The sequence below is a fragment of the Phocoena sinus genome, chromosome 6, assembly GCF_008692025.1.
Source record: "Phocoena sinus isolate mPhoSin1 chromosome 6, mPhoSin1.pri, whole genome shotgun sequence".
Lineage (NCBI taxonomy): Eukaryota > Metazoa > Chordata > Mammalia > Artiodactyla > Phocoenidae > Phocoena > Phocoena sinus.
This window is the reverse complement of record NC_045768.1, coordinates 12,244,016-12,266,226: the sequence shown is the minus strand read 5'-3', so window position 1 is coordinate 12,266,226 and position 22,211 is coordinate 12,244,016. Positions and strand designations below refer to the sequence as shown.

General features: G+C 36.1%; 1 protein-coding gene across 2 annotated transcripts in view; it reads right to left on the bottom strand.

The window, feature by feature from the left end:
• Positions 1-1,929: 1,929 nt before the first annotated feature.
• The window catches only part of RC3H2 (ring finger and CCCH-type domains 2), a 52,441-nt gene continuing 32,159 nt past the window's right edge, over positions 1,930-22,211 (bottom strand). Inside the window, exons 10-21 of one of the 2 annotated variants that reach the window (XM_032634055.1) lie at positions 17,720-18,028; positions 13,586-13,800; positions 12,469-12,902; positions 11,709-11,879; positions 10,182-10,328; positions 9,641-9,854; positions 9,316-9,400; positions 8,667-8,748; positions 8,436-8,570; positions 8,075-8,182; positions 7,829-7,977; positions 1,930-7,207 (exon numbers count right to left, since the gene is read on the bottom strand). In XM_032634055.1, the coding sequence (XP_032489946.1) occupies positions 7,012-7,207; positions 7,829-7,977; positions 8,075-8,182; positions 8,436-8,570; positions 8,667-8,748; positions 9,316-9,400; positions 9,641-9,854; positions 10,182-10,328; positions 11,709-11,879; positions 12,469-12,902; positions 13,586-13,800; positions 17,720-18,028 (2,245 nt within the window). In that variant the 3' untranslated portion in view covers positions 1,930-7,011. The remainder of the gene's footprint in view (positions 7,208-7,828; positions 7,978-8,074; positions 8,183-8,435; positions 8,571-8,666; positions 8,749-9,315; positions 9,401-9,640; positions 9,855-10,181; positions 10,329-11,708; positions 11,880-12,468; positions 12,903-13,585; positions 13,801-17,719; positions 18,029-22,211) is intronic. The other variant, XM_032634056.1, reaches the window with a different exon arrangement.

Sequence of the window (22,211 nt, the reverse complement as noted above, 5' to 3'; positions counted from 1 at the left end):
GTACTGATGCCTTGATCCCACCTCCTGAGAGTGTGTTTTAATTGGTCTGGGGTGTGATCTGGGCTTTGGGATTTTTTAAAAAGCTCCCTAGGTGACTGCCATGTGCAGGTAAGTTTGGAACCACTGCATTACTGAGTTTTCAGTTATAAAAAATCTTTGTTAAAGTGCACGATCATTACTCCAATAGGTGTCAATTATAAAGAAAATAAAAATCTTCCTGGGATTTCATTTCCTTCAGTTAAGTTTCCTCTCCTCTGCCTGGATCAACTATCCATGGTTCTTCCTCTTCTTCTTCCTGATCTCAATGATCACGCCAGGGCTTATACAAGATCACCCATTTCACAAATATCGGTCTGTTTTCAGCAACGAGGTCTGGGATTCTAAGCCAAATTTAATCCATGATAATGTGGAGATGTCTGGTAGGCTTCCTCTACAACAAATCCTGTCAATTGCGCTCTCCTACTTTTCAAATCCATCTCTTCCTCCATCCTCTCTTTGGCCATGCCCTAAACACTTCTTACCTAGATTGTTGGCCTGGTCTCCCTGCTGGTCTATCTCCAGCTTCACCTCAGACTACTACCAAAGTGATCTTCTAAAAACCCAAATCAATCAGATCATCTAACTTCCAAGACTCCCTAACAGTCTCTTTAGTATTTAGTGTCCTTCATAAAGGTCCCTATTTACCTCATCTAGCTATGTGATCTGATCTCAATGATCAGATCACATAGCTAGATGAGGTAAATAGGACAAATTGGACAAATTTGGACAAATTCTCTAAGGTCTCTGCCTCAGTCTTCTCATCTGTAAAATGGTGACAATAATGGTTCTAGATGATAATATACCTACAGCACTTAGAACTGTGTCTTGAACATATTAAGTGCTGTTAAGAGTTAGTTAAGCTATTCTTCAAACACTCCTTCCACTGTAACACTTATGGCTAAAATAGGTTCCAACCATCACCATCACCATCACCATCACCATCACCATCACCATCACCATCACCATCACCATCACCATCACCATCTTTGGAAGGTAGAATAAGACTTGAATCAGAAATCTGACTCCATTTACTTTCTAGTTACAAGGTCTTGGGCAAGTTACTTAACATCTCAAATACAAAACAGGGATCACAATATTTATAGTGAAGGGCTGTTAGGATACAGAGTGGGTTGTTGTGAAGTTACAGTAGGTTCTCAGGTGTTTTCTCCCCTTAGCTCTGCTTGGTGAAATATTATTCAGCCTACAAAGAAATGCCCTTCTTTGAGATCATTTCTCAAAGAAGCAGTTCCTCTGGCTCACTATCACTACCGTCCACTCCATAATTTCCCTTTTGGAGTTTCCATATACCTTATACAAGAACATAGCTCACTGAGCTGGTTATTCAGATTTGTCTTTCCCATTTCTCACCCTGAGAGCTTCTAGAGACAGGGGTTGTTGTTTCACTGACCTTCAACCCTAATGACCAGCACAGACGGGCTTAAAATTCATCAGTTGAGTGAATGAGTAAAACTACTCAAGGCCCAGTGAAAATGGTGTCTAGAATCACTCAGGCCATTTTCTGTTACATTCTGAGGTTCCACAGAACAGTCTTCATACTTCTGTAATATATTGCTTCATATTCGTTATTTATCTATTTGTCCTATTTTCTCCATTAGAGTGTGAACTGCTAGTATTATCTACACCCTCATCTCCCATACAGAAAGTACTCTATGTTGAATGAACGAAGTGTTTGATTGAATTGAGGACTATTTCAACCTCCCTGGCCTATTCATTTCTTTCAGATCCTTCCCAGTGATGAATGCATGAGGCAAGGTGATTGTTTAAATCTTAAGGAGTAACCTGGTAGCTTAGTTAAACCAAAAAGTTTACCAAGGAAGTCAAGATAACTAAAATGCACTATAAACTTAATATTGACACTAAACAAACAACTTTTAAGGTGGACAAATAATTTTATTTTGTGCATGCAAATACATGTCAAGTACTGCAAACTTTTTCCATCAATTTTCTCTCAAACACTGAAAATCATGATGCTCTATTCTGTGAACAGCCAAAGCTAATATCTCTTCACTTCAGTGCTACAGCAAAAACACACAGAATTCACTCTTTGCTATTCACTATCATCACAACCCTCATTGTTCCATCTTTGCCCTCCCCCCATATACAGGCCTTATGAATCCTAGCCTTCCCCCATTTAACCCTATTCCTATAGCACAAAGGGAAATATTACAATTTGGAAATTCAAATTGAAATAAATGGAATAGAATTTATTCCCATATATATTCCCCATTTCATTGTACAGAATTATTTTAAATTATAGTTTTAAATAGAAGCTGAGTATATGCCTTAAAAATGAGCATTAAATCCATCTTAGAGATGGTGCCTGCTTTTTACATGATGGGTGTACACCATCTTTAATTTCATTTACATTTCAATCGAACAATAGATTTGCAAAGAAAATGTCTAATACAGACGTAAAAATATTCACACTAGAGCTTCACAATCGGTTGTACAATTGACAAACAGGCCTCTTTTCCCAAACTTTCCAGCTAAGCAAATTTATAAAATGTAATCAATGCAACAAGAAAAACATTTCTCTTTCACTTCCAGGGAAAAGAATATGCAATAAACAGTATAAATGCAGACAGCAGTTGCTGCAAGCTAACCACGATACTCCCAAGTGGCTGTACAGTGGATATGTGCAGTACAAATAAAAGCCACATGTGTTGTATCACAACTACAGTATAATTGTTTGCCCAGCTAAGAGAATGCATGCACTTCCATGCCTTGGGTTATAAAGTGAGGCCTAATTCTTGACAGATTGATGGAATATATGCAAATGACCTTGGCTTGTGGCAGTACTAAGTGCAGCCAGTGTCTGTGTTCCACTGGTTTAAGGATATTTAAATTTTTTTATTAAAAAAAAAGAAAAAAAAAACTGCCAATTTCAGACTTGGGGGAATAACTGCTCTTGGAGTAATAACAGGACTCCACTCAAATGTGGGGTGTTCTGATTGGTGGCCTTGACTCCTTGTATTCCCTTGCCAGCAAAGGGATACAAAGAAACCACTACTATAAAGGAGGAACTAGCAAATTTATTCAATTTACCCAGAAAATGAGATACTCCTTGAGCATGTTCATTTGTGTTCTGCTTGCAGAAGGGGTTCTTATATAGAAGGAGTTACAGTAAGTGATCCCATTAACACTCTTCACTCACTAAAACACAGGGAAAGTTCTTCCAGGAAACTAATACATAGTTGCAATGCAACTTTCCCCTTGAATGATTAGTCACCAATACTGGTGACAGTCTGCTCAGAAAATGACTCTAGAAGCTAGGGAAGAAATATTCAAAGTTGAAATCACATGCTGAATCTGATCATTACAAACGCCACCCCTGTTAACAAGACAACATGGGCTTTAACATCTAAAATGCAAAAGCAAGCTAGATGGTTTTTAAAACAATGTTTTCAAATGTTTAAATGATCCCATTTTTAATTCCTACAAATCACTGTGCATCTGGTAATTTTATCAAGGCAGCATATAAAACTGGGATGTGCTTTATAAACTTAGAATCAACTTGAAACTTGAGTGAAAGTGACCAGATCCATACAAATGGAAAATTTCAGTTCTAATATAGGTCTCTTTTACTATCCTCTTGTGAGAGTCAACAGTTACTAGGAAAAACATCAGTGCCACTGACCCATTGAAGTACCTTCTCTTGAAAATTACGATGCACAACTTTCATGCATGACGCTGGTTTACTAGATGGTATTGAAAGTAAGTCATGGCAGGAAAGGCAAAGGAGTCTGCTTTGTTCAGTTACCAACTAGATGACATACTTAAGTAACTTTCCCAGGATTCCTAAGATGAAATGAGACCACAGAGAAAGAACTACTGATGCTACACCACAGTATCTGAATGAGGCACATGGTCTTCAGAATGGGACTAGAAATTTTTAAAAACACAAGAAGTCAGAACAAAACCAAAGCCTCACCATTTTCCCACTTTCCAGACCTCGGATTACTTTTTCCTTATTAGACCATACACCACATATGCAGTTTAGTTGACAACATTACAAACTTCCTCTCCTATTGCTTTATATCCTTTGATTTCAAAAATATGTGCATCACAACATGTTGGTAAACGGTCAAATGACAGGGAATGCCCCCTATTTTAAAAAGTCACATTCTAGGTCCGATTTGTAATTTTCTCCTCTATGATATCATTAGGTACCTTTCATAAAAAGGATCAGATAAACTGCTCTTCCTTCTCAAATGGCAGAGAACCAATGTCTTTGTTTCACATCCAACACACCATGAGAAAGAGAAGATGATCACTACATAAAGGATGCAATACCGAAAAATCCCAACATAGAAACAATTCCTATGTTGTTAGTGAGGAAGAGAGTAAGTTTTTAAGAACAGGGAGTTACTGTTTTATGGGATCACCTGCTGCAAGACAAGCATTATTTTAATATAAATGTTCTGAGACATACCAATAAGTTGGCAGGTATATACATACACTGATGCAAATGTAATTTCACTGGACAAGTAGGCAAACACCTAAGCAGTTTATCCCAACCCCCTCCAGCAGAGCACAACCAAGTTTCAAAACTTCAATTTTAAAATTAAAAAGATAAGGTTAAATACACAAGATCAATTTATGTAGTATATATTCACCCTCAGAACGTGCTGAAGATGTTTTGCGTAGTTCTGTTGCACAGAGGGTTCTTTCCCTGAGGGCACATAAGGAGCTCTCAAACTGTTAATATGTCTCTATTTTGTAACAAAATAGCAATTTTAAAATCTTAAAAAAAAATACATTACCTTCAACATGGAAGATCTCACTATTTAAATATCCATGAAATAGACATACTGGTTTGCATATCCTTTTGGAAATACAAACAGCAAATAAAGTACATTGGAAGCATTTCAAATGTAATAAGCGCATATTTATAGAAAGGTTCTGATATAAATTATATAACAATCACGTTCCTGTAATATCCTAGGCTAATTTATAATGTCGGAAATAAGTTAATGTAACATGGTTTAAAACTCTTGTTCCTATTCATTTCAGGTTACAGAGTGAAATAAATAAAATGTCCTTGTAGGGATGGGGGCACTGGCCATGGCAAAAAGGTACAGTACTAACCAAGGAAACTAAGTCAAGGCTACTGTGCTGTTATGCTACAAACAAACATCTTCATACATTTGAGTATTAAATAAATGTGTAAGATCTTCCATACTGACACCAGAATATCAAAACTACCCCTTTGTTTCTCAGGTATATTTACAACTTATCAGTCACCTTATGAGCATGTTCATTAAGACAGGTATCAAACACCAGTATTTACTCATTCTGATCAAGAAATTTCAGGGAAATGTCAACCCTCCTGCCCCTGGAAATGTGCACAAAACTTTTTATCAAAATCTTATCTGATACAATGCTGTGGTTTTGTAAAACAACTAAATAGCTCAGACGACCAATAACATGATCCTGTTTAAGCATCTTGCTAGCAGGAAAAGCCCTTACATACAGTACACCTGGTGAAAGATCAGCTTGGCTTAAAATATTCCAGTACAATTTTCAGAGTAAACAACTTCACAGAAGTTAATTAAAAATAATAGTAAAAGTCAAACTAATCTTAAAGAAATGGGGGGAAAAACAAAGACACAAACTACAGGTAAGATCACCCAGAAGGAATGCCCAGCTTTTGTTTTCAAATGTTGACTGAAATTTAGGTTTCAATAAAATACCTCCCACAAATCTGGAGCCTGGCTGGTTGAACATACTGCGAACATACTGCATACTTTCAGATGCCAAGTCAAAACACTTTTCAGTCACATTATAGCAGGGCAGAAATTATTCATGTTTTTAAGTATGAATAAAGGTTAGCCAATGTTCTATTATTACATGGTTCATAGTCTTATCAACCTAACAGTCAGAAAAACAAGGAAAATTAAACCCCAACATGAAGTAACAATAAACAACATTTAACCAAGATAATGCAATGAACATCCAAATTAATTAGTTTAAATTAAAAACCCAGCAATACCATCTTGTTAGTCAGTGCAAACACTACATACAGGGTTTTCTCAAGAAAGCTGAAAGCACCTGATTCTTTTGCCAAGTCATCAGATTCATAATGTACAGGCTTAAATCTGCATTTTAAAAAACTGCCATTACATTAGTGCATAATTTATCAAAATTGTAAAAACGATTCTGCATAACTTAGGAGAATTTAATATCTAGTACATCAGCTGAAAGACTTAGGCACTTGGTTATATATTTAATTACTTACTTCAACAAGTAGCCTGTGTATAAATATTAACAAAGCAGAAACTATTTTTGAAAAATGGAAAATTGAAAAATAATTTAAATGCTACAGATAAAAGCACTGCACCACACTCCTACATATAATGCAGTAAAGAAAGCTAGTATATAACCCTGTAAAATTCTATGGTAAGAACATCTAACTCCACTCTTCAAAATTTAAAAAAAAAAAAAAAGAGAAAAAAAAAATCCATGCAAAGTCCCATGAAAAAGATAAATAAAGCAGCTGGAATGAGATGGAAATTTCTCTCAGTGAAACATAAAATAGAAATAAATAAGTTAATTAAGTCTACTTTCACTAGATGTATCATTGTAGGATCCTGCTAGTTTAATAACTGAGTTGTTAATTTTCTATAGAAGCCATTTAAAATAGGAAATGGCTCAGTTACTGCACCGGATTGCTACAAACTCATAAAAAGCTGCTTGAAGCTTAAGTTAAATGTCCAAATTCCAATCACTTCTGGAAAGTGAACGTGTTACCCTAGTAAAGTAAATTTTCTTTTTTTTCATAATGCTAATGCAAGAGGGCTTGAAGTATCAAAGAGTCCACAGGAAATGGATGCCCCCAGTAATATCTTTTTTTTAAAAAAAATATACATTATATAATATATATTATATATATAAAAAGCTAGTGTAAATGCTTCCATGGTATGGTCACAGATTTGAAAGATGAACCTCTTTTCAGCTGTTAACCATCTTCCCATTTGCAACAGGTTTCAAAAAGTCGTTTTTATCTTCAGACATAACATGAGTTTTCAGAATGAGGTTGCCAACACTGACAGATGTGGCAAGAGGGAGGCAACTCGCATTGCTAATGGCCACTGGGAGTGGCTGACTAAAGCAAGAAGTTACCGGCAGAATTGTTTTTTGCTCCTCCCTGGGAGAGAATAAATGACATTGAAAACGAATTAGCTTTAAGTGAAAACTTTTAAGAGTAACCATACATGCTGAATAAAAGTTGTAACACACTTGAAGAGCGCCTAGCAAAGGCATGTGTTTTTCACTAAAATGTATCGGAGGTCACTAAAGAAGTCCCATTTTCCAAAAATTATAATAAAAAATTAGAACACTGGTTAATTTAAGGCCAACAAACTATCAAGTTCAAGATTAGCCCATATTTTTGGCAGTAATTATATACTAAAGGCCAAAAATATCTTAGCAAGATTTTTAAAAAGGGAAACCCTTCATTTAGGTTTTAGTTCTCCATTTTGTAGTCTTGATGTTTGGCTATCAGTTAGAGGAAGTATAACCTGATGCTACAGCATAAACATAAACTTTTATCCCAACAAAAAGCAAGTTTTAGGCTACTAAAATGGACCACTTGGCTAGTTAAAACTTAGTTCTCCTCTCCTAAAAATCCAGACTGACCAAATCATTGCCTTATTACGTAAGGTCTTCCCCTCATAGGATAAAACCAAAAATGAATTTAACAATGCATCTATTTCTTTTTCTTCATGCCCTATGCCCACTGGTTATGAATTTTATGTCTAACACTCACAGAATCACATGGTCTTCATCTAAACTCTGTCTCTTCTGCTCCAGGGGCTCCTTTTGGTGTTGTTGGACTGGATGCCCATTTTCTACTGCTGTTCCATTCAGTAACTGATCATTTTGAGAACTGATACCAAGCTGTATGTCCAGGATCTCCTATGAAAATAAAATGTTAATCCTTGAGTATGAAAGTATTCTGTACTTTAATTCCCAATGGAGTAAAGCCTCCTAGATGTGTGACTGCAGTACTTACTTCAATCTGTTCACCTTGTCCATCAGGTTCATCAGTATCAAGTGCTGAAAGCTCTAACTCTATATCCCTATCAGGCTTAGTATCAGCTGCATCTTCTGTATAATCACTCTGTAATTAAGAAAAATGGTGATTTCTTATCTGTGGAAACTGGGGCTTCCCTTTTAAATTAAAATGGGAGTCCCAATGATTGATCTAAAAAAAGAAATCTGGGACTACAACTTTATTTCTACTCTTAAGTTTTAAAAGCAATCATCCACCAGAAAAAGCCAAATTTTGCACTAAGTAATGGCATAAAATAACATGCAACAGCAGCAAACAGCAAATATATTGGGCATGAAGCTGAGAGGTTCAGTTTCCTTACCTCTCCATTTCTCAGTTCAATTTCCTTGCTTAGAAGATTTAAGGTAAGGTGACGGCCTTCGTCCAGGGAATTCCACTTCTGTTGCATGGCCAGAGCATTGGCCTCCCTCTGAAGAAGCAAAGAGTTACTCTTGGCCTAGAGGGAAAAAAAAGTAAAGTCAGCTTCCATCCATAACTTTTAAATGTCATTCTATTTTTTAAAAAATTCAAAGCTGAGTGACACAGAGCCTACCTGCTGAAGTTCAATGCTCAAAAGGTCTCCAGTACTGGAATGCTTTCTATGACCAGATAAATCAGTAACAATGAATCTGTCCCTTTAAAGAAAAATATGTTCACTGTTATAAAAGTGAAATAAATGAAGCAAATAAAGCAGTAATGACTATATAACGACTATATACTATATATATATATATATATATTTTTTTTTTAATTTATTTATTTTTGGTTGCGTTGGGCCTTCATTGCTGCATGCAGGCTTTCTCTAGTTGTGGCGAGCAGGGGCTACTCTTGCAGTGCGCGGGCTTCTCAATGTGGTGGCTTCTCTTGTTGCGGAGCATGGGCTCTAGGCAGGCGGGCTTCAGTAGTTGTGGCACGCAGGCTTAGTTGCTCCACGGCATGTGGGATCTTCCCAGACCAGGGCTCAAACCCGTGTCCCCTGCACTGGCAGGAAGATTCTTAACCACTGCGCCACCAGGGAAGTCCTATATATATGTTTTACGTAACAGATCAACCCTGAAAGTTTCAGTCATTATTCCAAATGTAAAATTTTTTCCAGAAATTTGTTATATAGCTAAAACTAGCAAAGCACAGCTCATGAATAACTGGGAGTAGGATCTGTACTCTGAGAATAGAGAATCCTAAAGAATTAAGCATAACATTACCGTTCAATATAATGTGCTGATGACGTAGCTTCATTACCATACGAACTCCATCTTGAATCAACAGCATTGACATAAGGGACATAATCTATAGAAACGTAGAAAGAAACAATGATCAGAAAAGTGAAAAATCAAATATAGGTGTGAATGTATACTTTTCCCAAAAATCCATATTTTATCCAACTAGCCATGTTCTCCTGGCTAAGCCATTTAATTCTGAGTTTACTGTGGCTGTTAAACGGAGAGAAATGTTCTGTATCTAACAGAGTGAGGATTAAAAAGCACAGTGCTAGAACATATCAGGTGAAGTATTAGTTAAATGGATCACCTGATACGCTGATAGGTTTAGTCGCACTTCCTTGGGAAGCAGTGGCCTGGACAGGATCCGTGGTATGGTAACCTGTACGGGAAGATCTAGAAATTGCACCCCATTTTGAGATGATAGGTCCATCACTAAAAGGAATTATTGGATCTTCTTCTTTTGTCCTTCTCTGAGTTTCAAATAAATGCACTCTTCTCTTAACATCTCCACTGTCCAGGTCCTGCATAAATAAAAGAAAATCAATAAAAAGATTGTTGGCAATTACTTCAGCTAATAATACAAGTACATGCTTTCAAAAGACATTAAATTAAGTTTTCTGGTAAATTTAACATTAGCTGTATATCTCAATGATAACCCAACATCTACTTTAAAACACTCAACTATGCCCAAATAATTTAAACATTAAGTGCAATTTATTTCAGGCTTACCTAAATGTAACTCTGCTGCTTACAGATGAGTAACATACCAACGATATGAAGATGAAAGCATTCAATCATTCTAAAACTTGAGTCAACATGCACGACAACCCTTGCCCCCCAAATCATACCATTAACACAGCATTTGAATTAGCAATTACATCTCTGGGCTCTGAATCGATAGCATTTATACAGGAACCTATGGTGCCACAAGACCAGGGGGAATAATGGGAAAGATGATCTTCTTCAAATTTTGTGCCACTCACACTTTCAGAGAACTGATTAAAAAAAGAAAAAAAAAAAAAAAAAAAGGCACAGGCAATTGGTAAGAAATTTAAATTTACAAACTTGTAACTAATATAAAGTAACTATTATAGAATTCACAGCACTTTATAGTGAACAATTAAACATTCAATAACTAATATAAAAAACTGTAATAAGTAACAAATAGTATTTATATTATTTATATTACATATTAATAGAAAAGAGAATGCCTTCTCTTTTTTACTTTGTCCTTTAAGAACTCATAAGGAACCCCTGACTGATACTATACAGACCAATCAACAATTTATAGCATGCCCCTAACATGGTACAAAGTGCTCTAAAAAAATGAAAAAAAGCAAAAGAAAACACACACATACACATACACAGATAAATACAAATACATTTTTATATTAAGCAAGTGGCAATTCTATCACTCTTGTCAAGATGGTTAGCTGCTTTGAAGAAGTACAAGTTTGATGAGATAAACTTGGATCTACTTTAAAAATTCAATATTTATGGATGGAAAAATATGATGTCTAGGATTACTTCAAAATAATCCAGTAGGAAGAGGGGGTACAAATGAAAGAAGATGGGCTGAGTTGATAATTGTGGGTAATGGGTACATGGAGTTTATTACTATTCTCTCTACTTTCGCATATGTTTGAAATTTTTCCTAATGAAAAGACTAGAAAAAAATTTTGTTTTAGTATCTCTAGGGATAGGAAATAAACCAGATGAATCAAAAAAAAAATTAATGGTTTGCTCTAAATATAACAGTACTGAAAACAGGGTACATTAAAATAATCCTGGTACAAAAACTTGTTTTGAAATGATAACAATAATTAACAGTGATTTAAAACACCATAAATAATACAGTAGGCATTTCTGTACCTCTTGTGAAGTAGGGAAGAAATGCCTCAGATAGATCAGAATTCAAATCCAAGCTACTTACAGGGTGAATTTACTACTTGGGCAAATTACTTAACTTCTCTGAGTAGGATTCCTAACATGCAAAATATGGGTAATACCTGCCCCCTAAGGATTCTGTAAGAATTAAATAAAATAACTGCTTAATACAGTGCCTGGCACAAGTAGGTGCTCAATAAATGGTGGATATAAATCTTATTATTAATAAAAGCCATAAAAATAATGAGAACTATACTGCTGGAAAGATTTTTGAATTCTTGCTGGAAAAAGGACTGTGATTTAGTGGCCTTCAGAGTATCACAATGCCTAGCGATAGTGCTTACATACTCAGTGCTTATTGAATTAAACTCAACTGCCACCAAACCAATGCAAAATATCCAACATAGCTAACTCTGGCTTGAACGAGTGCTCTGAAGTCAGTTGTCTGACCTATCCCTGCAACATCAAGTAATTAAAACCTTTCTTACATCAGTGCGAAAGTCTACACTGAATAGAGGAGAAGGTGGTGTTGGTGACTGTGTTGCCACAGGAAGAGTTGAAGAGACAAGAGGTGCTTTCTGAGTGTGGTACTGTGCCCACTGCTCTGGCTTTCTTCTTATCTGCTCCTCGCAACTGGTCTTCAAATGACCACAAGGTTCCTAAGGGGGGATAAAAGAAACAATCTTAATCATCTAGGGAGTGGTAAATAAATTTAACTATGCTCTGTGGAAATAATGTGAACATTTATTATATTGTTGGGACAAAAAAAAGAAATACAGTAGGGAAGTCACCCTAGCCTATTCTCCATACACTTAAACGAAAGGGTTAATATTTAGTCAAATGTTAAAAGTAAAATCTGAGCACTCACTTCTCTGGTTTAGGAAAATCATATGTATATATGTGGGGATACTAAAAATAGGCCCTATCTTTGTATTTTGAAGATTTCTTTTTACCTTCTCATCAGTTTCGTATCCAAACATAACATTTATTGAGCATGAATATGCATCAGGTCCAGTTCTAAGAGCTTTGCTTTTTCTGATTTAATCCTCACAACAGCTTTATGAGGTAGGTACTACTATGATTTCCATCAAATACGAAAAAACTGATATAGAGAAGTCAAGTAAAATTCCATAAGTCACACAATAAGTAAGTGGAGGAGCCAGGATATATATCTGAATGGTCTAACACCAGACTCTAGAGTCTTAACAACTACACTACATCAGCATTCCTATTTCCATTATCACTTACCCTTGGTAAAGGCACAGTTGTCCTTGGCTCACTTGGTGGCTGACAAGCCACTGAGTAATACCCATCTAATGAGTTATATCTTTCCCGCAAAGACGTCTGATACACAGACGAGTGCATCACATCCATTGGAGGTAAAGAATTGCTTCTAATAATGTCATCTCGTTGGTACATAGGTGGGCGCCAGATGCGCCTGCTGTCGTACACAGGAGCATACATTCCAGAAGGTACTGGAGGAACTGGTCCATACGGCTGCGGAGGAGGAGGTTGGTAAGGAGAAGAATTCATTCGATCTCGAGGCGAAAATGTACTGTAATGATCAGCATATGGCATGGAAGCAGGTGGGAGGGAGGACTCTGGAACATTATTGGACCTCACAAAGCGAGGAACACAGGGAGCCACACCAGCTGGTACTGTTGGAGGTGGTGGGTAGTATCCTTGAAAATTGGAAAGAGGAATATTTAATGTAATCTTAGTAAAATTTAACATTTTGTAATGGTTTAAAGTCTAAAGCAGCCTTTAATGTTGGAAAATAAAATAAGCTTTGAACTTTACTTTAGTTACCCCTGGTTTAGAAAGACACTACACACTTTCAAGACACCACTATATGAAAATCATCAATGCTCAATAATTTGTTAAACTGTTCCTTAAAAACACTTGATGAGCTATTAACAGGTGGCTGGTAAATTTCCTTCTAGGCCATGTATTGCCACAGGTTTTAGATTAAGTAATTAGTTACATCATTGATTCTTAACCTTTTGGGGAGCAGAGCTTAAGGACCTCTTTCATAATCTATATAAGCTGTGCATTGTCTTTCCAAAATTATACTTAAAGTATATATAAACCAAACATTTAGTATACTTATTTCAGAGGACATACAGAACTTACTAAAGCTCATCCATTGACCCTACATTTGATTCGTAGGAATGAGAATCTTAAAACTACTGGTATGTAAAATCATAGATTCTTAGGACAGGAAGAAAACTTAGGGGTCATATAGTCCAAAGGATTAATTTTTTAATGTAGATTTTCTAGACAGATATAAATGATTCACTAACTTATTACAACAAATGTTATATTGTAGTTTCTTTTTTTCTTAGAATTGTCTAAAATTACTTACCTGTCTGTGGGTACTGTGGGACTTCAAAGGGTATCTGAGTCCTTGGATCTTGAAAATACTGAATGTTTTCAGAATGCTGAGGATATACTGGTACTCTAGTTATAAATGGGCTGGATTTTGGAGGCACAGAATTCAGCTCTGTTCCAACATTAGTGGGCCCAGCTGAGGTAGCCGCTATATTACTTACAGGAGTCTTGGGTGGAGAACCAATTTTACTGGAGAGAAAATTTAACAAGGGCAAATGATAAATCACTATCTATGACTGTTAAAAGTCTTTCTCAGTAGAAATGGTTCATAAAATTATAGTGACCACTAACAGCAAATGCTTCAGGTATTTCCACAGTGACAAATAAGGCTATGAATTTCCTTACCACCTTACACTGTTAATTCACAAGATTATAGTAACAGATCTCATATTTTGGTGAGGGTGAAAAACAAAACAAAAAACTGCAAACAAATCCCAGGCACAATGTGACCCACTAGTCCCTTTTTACTCATACTTTAAACAAAGATTTTTCCTACTGCAAGTTTAAAAAAAATCCTGTTCAATAACTTCTCAACAGAAACAATATAGTTTACCAGTAGAATTTTTTGACACAAATAAGACAGATATGTAAAGGGAAGGACTGCTCCAAATATTAAGCATTAGATTAGCTGAAATGTAAACTTATTGAAGAAAGGCCATTTTTGTCCATTTTGTTAACTGCTACATGCCCAGGGTCTAGAACAGTTTCTGGCACACAGGAGGCACTCAGTAAATATTTGTTGGACAAATGGAAAAGTTCCTGCCACATAGTAGGTACTCAGTAAATATCTGCTAGATGAACAGAATGCCAACGAAATGGTTACTCATTAAATTGATGCAAAACACACAAGCTTTTTTTTTTTTTTTTTTTAAAAACACAAAGGATTTTCTTTGTTGATTCACCAGGCGATCAGCTCCAGAGGATCTCACCATGGCTTCTTAGGCCCTCTGAAGAAGTCAAACTTTGGCAGAGCTGAGATATGTGGTGACACAAGAAAAAGATCTTGTTAATGATGCAGGAATTCAATACATTGCATCTCAACTAGATTAGAGGGTTTTTCTCAAACTAGAGAAGCTCTTTTAAAGCAAGAGTATAAATAACAAGGAGTATGGGCTGCCTTTAAGTCTAGCAGAGATTAGTCTAGCAGATGTTTACTTCTATGTGTAATTGTATATTAAAATGCAGAAAATAAGAAACTGTGGATAATAGTAGTAAGTACAAATGGCTTAGAGTTTAAAGATATTTTAGTGCTGTGCTTATATTTTGAAGTTCAATAAAGGCAACAAGGAAAATGATTAGGATTTCCTCTTAACAGTAATAAGTAACACTAATCAATTAATGAGCACATTCCAGAAACTATTCTAAGTGCTTTACATAGAGTATCTGGTCCTCCATAGCAGAATGTTATATACCATAAAATTCAGATAAGTACTTTGAAATGACAAATTCTTAGACTTTGCAGGAAAAAGGTACTAAAATCCATGACAAGGTTCATAGCCTTATGAAATCATGCAAGCTATCCCAAAAATCCAGACTTAAGGAAAAAGCTAACTTTCAGTCCCATTCTAGCCAGACAGCTAGATTCTAGATGAATTTAGGATTCTAGGCTGTCCTTTGCAGCAGGCCCTCTTACCTACATGCTTTTGCCTGTGCTGCTTTCTCTACTGACAAGACCCCTTCCTTCCTAATTAGCCATACTTTTGGAATGGCTCAGGTGTCATCACCTTACCTCTAAAAAATTTTCCACAGTAACTCCAGGTAGAATTATTGTTATTTTTTGTGTTTTAATAACACTTGAAACACAACTCCATTACAGTACCTTTCAGAATATATTATATGATATCTGTTTATGTCTGTCTCCCAAACTACACTGGAAGACTCTTAGAAGCAGGGAGTATATCTACTTCATTTTCATTAACTATGCCAATTGTCCTGGTATTTGGCACATATCATAATTTCTGAATGAATAAATGATTTATTTACCAAGATTGACTTATTTTTGAAAGTTGTTTTCTCTAGTCCATCATTTTTTTAAAAACTAAGATATATTTACTCTTGTAAGGTGTACAATTCAGTGATTTCTGGTATATTCCCAAGGCTGTGCAACCATCACTGCTATCTTATTCTGAAACATTTTTACCACCCCTAAAAGAAACCTGTACTCACTAGCATTCACTCCCCATCCCCTTGTCCCCCAGCCCCAGCCCCTAGCAACTATTCATCTACTTTCTGTCTTCTATGGATTTGCCTATTCTGGACATTCACATAAATGGAATTCTACAATATTTGGCTTTTGTATCTAGCTTCTTTCATTTAATATAATGTTTTCAAGGTTCATCCATACTGTAGTATGTACTAGTACCTTATTCTTTAATGGCTGAGTAACATTTCACCGTATGAATATAAAATGGTTTTACAACTTTACCTTGCCAAAACCCTTCAAAAGCTCATTTTCTAAATATATTTAACACAAGACCTCCATAATCTGGTACCAACCTAACTATCTAAATCTTATCATATTTCACCCAGCAATATAAAATTTTCCTATCCTTTAATCCAACCCCAATATTGCTTCATTTATGTAAATGCTGTCTCCCCAACTATGTCTTCATAAGTTTCTTAAATGCACAGATATCTTTTACATCTCATGTATTTTCTTTTTCTTTATTTTTAAAATTTTCTTTATTTTTTTTGGCTGTGTTAGGTCTCAGTTGCAGCACTCTCATGTATTTTCAAGAGTGCCAAAATCAGAGCTCAGTATTAGTGTGTAAATAACATTTGCTAAATTAGACAATGTTCTCTGATTTATCTCTTCGAAGATCTCTCTGAGGGAAGATTATAAGGATCCTCTGATAAACAAATTTCCCTATCACATGCTAATTGCAGAAATAAAGAATATAAATGTCTACCTATCCATTTATTATTTGAAATCCCTAGCAATTTACTGTGTGCCTAGCATAACGCTTTTTCCCCAAAAGGTATATAATAGACACAGACTATTTATGGGCAACAATCTAAACATGCTTTAGCTCAGATTTTAAGAGGCTTAAAAGAATACAAAAGCCTGAGATATTAGAGGTGGAAGTAACTTTTCAGATAATCGGGAAGTTTTAAAACTTTTTTCTTTTTTTTTTTAAACCTATTGATGAATAAAGCCAAACTCTTTTTTGGGGGGGGCCTCTCACTGTTGTGGCCTCTCCCGTTGCAGAGCACAGGCTCTGGACGCACAGGCTCAGTGGCCGTGGCTCACGGGCCCAGCCGCTCCGCACCATGTGGGATCTTCCCAGACCGGGGCACGAACCCGTGTCCGCTTCACTGGCAGGCGGACTCTCAACCACTGCGCCACCAGGGAAGCCCAAAACTTTTTTCTTAAAGTACCAAAACCTTTCCGCCAAATTAAATCTTATGCTGAAACCCCAAAACAACAATAATGGTAATAATAATAATGGTAGTTATAATAACAGCAGCAGATATTTAGTGAGTGCTATGTGGCAGGCACTATTCAAAGCACATTGCAGTATTAACTCATTTAATCCTCACAACCAACATATGAAGCAGGTAGTATTATTATACCAATTTTATGGATAAGTAAACTGAGGAAAACAGATTAAGTAACCGGCCTAAGATCAAACAGCTGGGAAACACTGAGCCAGAATTTGAACCCAGAGTTTGGCTTTAAAGATTTCCCTCTTAACAACTACACATCATTACAGAGCATAAAGTGGAACTGTTCTAACTGAAACGGGCTGGAGGCTCAAGCATCTCACCTGCTTAGGTTTCTACTTAGTTCCTTTTTGGCACCTCTATGGACTCAATCCTAAAGTTCAAGGAAATAAGGTGAGAAAAACTGAATTCTGGTCCAACCTCTTCAGTTTACAGTTGAAGAAAACAAAACCCAGAGTTGAAGTGAATTTCCAAGGTCACCGCTATTCAATTGCAGATCCAGGACTAGAACTCAACTTTTTTGGTATTTAGTGCTTTTTCTACTACATGAAACATTCTGCATAAAAATTCTGATTAACTGCTTTTCCTCAGGATAAATAAAAATACTCAGGTACTTATAAAAAGGCTCAATTACTCACGTTAAACATTTTTACCTAATACTTACTTTTCAGTTACAGACTCTGCAGAAGGCCCAGCAGCATTCTGACCATTAGTGCCAACCTTCCCCACTTTCTTCACAGTCTCCAGAGCTCTTAATGTACTGTCAGTACTACGAGGAATTAGCTGGGAAACACTGTTTTCTGCATTTGAAATTCCGTTTGTACTTGGAACAATTTTCCCCGTTGTTTCAGTACTTCCTATGACAGAAATGACATTTCCGGCTGTGGTTGTGACAGTGTTGTTTACACCAACTTTATTTAGAAGAGGAAACGTTCTTACAGTTGCATTGATCTTTTTGTTCCTTAATCGATACCTGTTTCAAAAACAATAAACATATCAGTAAATATTTCACTAAATCTTACCCTAAGTAAAAAAAAAAAAAAGGGAGGAATAGGAAAAAATGTTAAAAGGAAGAACAACTTTGAAAAACAGGTTTCTTCAGAAACTAACACACCATTGTAAAGCAATTATACTCCAATAAAGATGTTAAAAAAAAAGTTTCTTCAGCTAAATATCAAATACAGTCTACATCAAACTCTGCTATGATAGCCACCACATGAAAATGTATCTGCCATATACAATATATATATGTACACACAATACTTATGTATGGAGACACATAATTAATGTAGCAAGAAAAGTACAAATGTATTCAAAAAACTATTTTGAGAGTGGGAAGAGATCTTCTTGAAAATTTTGTATAATTGGAGTAGAAAGTACACTATATAAAAATGAAAGTAACCATACCAAATTTATTTGGGAATGTAGAATGAAAAGGTATGCAAGAGTTGAAAGAATTCTGTTGTTACCAAATTGTTAAGACATCATATAATTTTAAAGAGATTAAAAAAAAACTCATTCTTAAACATTACACCAAAATATAGAAATTTAGTATTCTATTTTTCAGATTAGTTTATGACTAAAATAAAAAGTATTTGGATTAAAGATATTTTCTGATATTAAATTCAGAGTTTTATTTATGGTGGTCAGATATAATACTCTAATATATGAAGCAACCTGATCTCTGATTCCATTTAAGAAAATTTATTTCCAGTCATACAACAAAAATTTTGTTACAATGTAGTCCTAGTTAGTGTTCCCTCTAATATTTTAAAGTGGTGAACAACTATGTTATATGAATAGAAAGACTACACACATACGGGTTCATAATTACATATACCTAAATTAATCTGATATTAATGTTATATATAACCAAACATATGGTAATTAGATATAAACAGTGTTAGTGATGAGCAATGCCTTCACAACAGTTTCCCTTTTAGTCCTCCAGTATCTATAAACAGCTTCATTATTCAATTCTCCCCGTCTCATTCATACACACACACTGACAGAAGCAGCAAAGCTCAGTAAAGACAAGTATTCCCAGATCAGCCTGGCTAAAGGTGGAGTGATAGAACATGAAGTTCAAAAAAACCATAGGTTATGGCCAGCTTATATATGTCATCTTATAGATCTGGGGAACCAATGATTACTTCTTGAAGAATGAGGGTTATGAGCAGACCTATATTTTAGAAAGGCAGTTTGGTGGCATGGAGGGGCCAGTGCTTTCCTCAACAAGCTACTCTGAAACCTGCTCTTCATTCTTCATTTCAAAGGTTCTTGCACAAAATGCCCAGCTGCTCCTTGCTTTCCATTCTCAAAGGATAAATTTCAAATTTCCTTAAGATTGCTTGGGCAGGCAAAAAATAAAGTTTTAATTGTGAGTCTCTTAAGAGAGGAGTAAGGTAAAGTAAGGGACAAACAGGGATACATACTGGACTCCTGGCATCTAGGCAGCTAAAGACTTAGGCTTGGAATCTGGACCTCACCGTTGAAAAAAGCCAATTACCTCCTATTCTTTTAAAGTCATCCATGAGCTCCCTCAAGTATTGGCTCCCTGCCTTACCCAGCTCAGAATCCATTATCTACCATTAATTCCTCCCTTACAAATACCTTTAATTCCCTTGGTCCAATTACCCTGTTGAACTCACCTGGTAAAACCCCAATCCAATCTGTTACTTATTCTCTTATTCTGTGTCTGCTCAAGTAGGTGAATGTTGCTAGAGAAAAATCATGCAATCATGCTGACTAAACTCTCTTCAAAATCATGATCAAGTATTTAAAATGGCCAAGCACTACATTAATACACTTCTCTACTAAATTCACTTTCCTATCTCTAACATCCTCTTCCCTTCCATTCCCCAGAGCCCCGCCACAGCTGATGATACTGCCTCCCACTTCACAGAGAAAACAGATGACACCAGAGGAGAATTAATTATCTTTCCAACACCAATCCCGCCAACCTTCCTGCTTCTGTAACTACACACTCCACCTAAAATAGGAGGTGAAGAGTTCCTATTCCTAACTAAGGCCAATCTTTCCACTTGCAACCCAGGTCCCAAGCCCATTTGCCTTCTCAAAGATTTCACCCCTATAATTATCTTTTCTTCTCTAGTGCATCATCACTTCATTCAGGTGTCTGCTTAAACGTCATATCCTCTGGGATCCCTTCCCAGACCATCTTATCTAAAATATCTCCCCTTTCCCAATCTCCTTCTCCTTACCTTGTTATTTTTCTTCGTAGTGCCAATCAGCACCAGATATTATGTTTTCTATTTATTTGGTTTATGTTGATCTTCTCTATTACAATGTAAGCCCCATGAGAGCAAGAATTCTGCGTTCCTTATTCATCTATCTTCGGCACAGTGCCTGGTACATGTTAGGTGTTCCATAAATATCTGCCTCATGAATGTGGAGTGATCCTTAAACTTCACATGGCCAAGAGTACTGATTTTCTACCCCCAAGCATTTCCTATCTCCGTAAAAGATATTACTTAGTTATGCAGGCCCCAAACCTTGGAGTCATCCTTGATCTTCTCTTTTCTTTATACCCCACATTCGATCTATCAGTCCTATCAGCTCTACTTCCAAAATATATCACAAATCTGGCTACTTTTCATCATCTCAATTACTATAGTCCTAGGACCAAGCTACTAATCTCATGCCTGGACCACTGCAGCAGTTTAACTGGTCTACATCATGCAGACACTAGAGTGACAATTCTAAGACAAAATTAAAATCTCATTGTGCCATTTGAATAAAACCCTATAATGGCTTCCAAAATAAAATGCAAACTCCTTGCCAATGTCCACCAAGCCAATATGGTCTGGCCCTCACCTAATCTCTACAACATTATCTTTTGCCATTCTTCTCATTCTCCAGGCATACTCGTTTTCTTTCTAGTTCCTGAACATGCCAAGCTTGTTTCCACCTCAGACTTTCTTTACAGCATTTTATCAGTAACTGAAATTGTCTGTTTACATGTTTACTGTTCTTCTTTCCCCACTAGAAGTACCTCAAATAGTACCTAGCACTTAACAACCATTTTTAAAAATATTTCTTGAGCTGGTTGACCTCAGGCTTTTGATACTCTCCAGAATGTAGCAATTTTTGGGAACAGGATTCCAATACCCTAAATTCTAAAATATATTCACACAAATATTCTTAAGAGAGATTCTGGGCATTTGCTTGGTTAGAGATATGTATAGTAGAGAAAGCAGGCTGGGATAAAATTTATTTAAGTTAAACATTCGCTGAATTCCTCCCGGTACATTATAGAAGCTAAGATAAAGGCTCCGCCCTCAAAAAGTCCAGAGCTGGGTAGCAACATGCATTTTTTTAACCAACGAGATAATGACATCTTCCACTTCCTTAATGCTTTGTATTACCCTGTTTTTCCTTCTTCTTCTTCTTCTTTTATTTAACAGCAACAGAGAGTGTGAAGCTGGTTGGAAATATGAACTATAGATTATTTGCTCTTTCAACATAAATATCCTGAGTTTACATGTCAAATACCTGTTAAGTGCAGAAAATATAAAGATGAATAACCCATAAAATAAATGAAGTCCAGTGAAAATACACACCAGTAAATAAATAATTGCAATACAGTGAGAGAACTGGTAGTTATAAAGTTACCAGGTATAGAGTACTATGGCAGCACAGTGAAGAAAGCAACTAACACTGCCTGGGAAGTCAGGGAAGTTTTCAGACAGAAGATGATACCTGAGTATAATCAGGAACAGGAGCTCTCCAAACAGACAAGAGGAAAGCATATGATACAGTGAACAACATGTATAAAGGAAAGAAGAGTGAAAGAATTCATATAGTAGTAAACTGGATGTACCTTAAAAAAGTAAAGAATGCAAAAGGTGGAATAAGGCTGGAAAGCAAGATTGGGCCCAGAACCAGTGATATACTGAGGAACCAATTAAGAATTTAAAGCAAAAAAAAAAGCAAAAAAAAAAAAAAAAAAAAAAGAATTTAAAGCAGAAGATGGACATGATTAAACCCGTATTTGTGAAAGAAAATCTTGGTTGAGACATAGGGAGATGCATGTAAAAAGCTACATAGCAGGTCTTCCCTGGTGGCACAGTGGTTAAGAATCCACCTGCCAACGCAGGGACATGGGTTCGAGCCCCGGTCCAGGAAGACCCCAC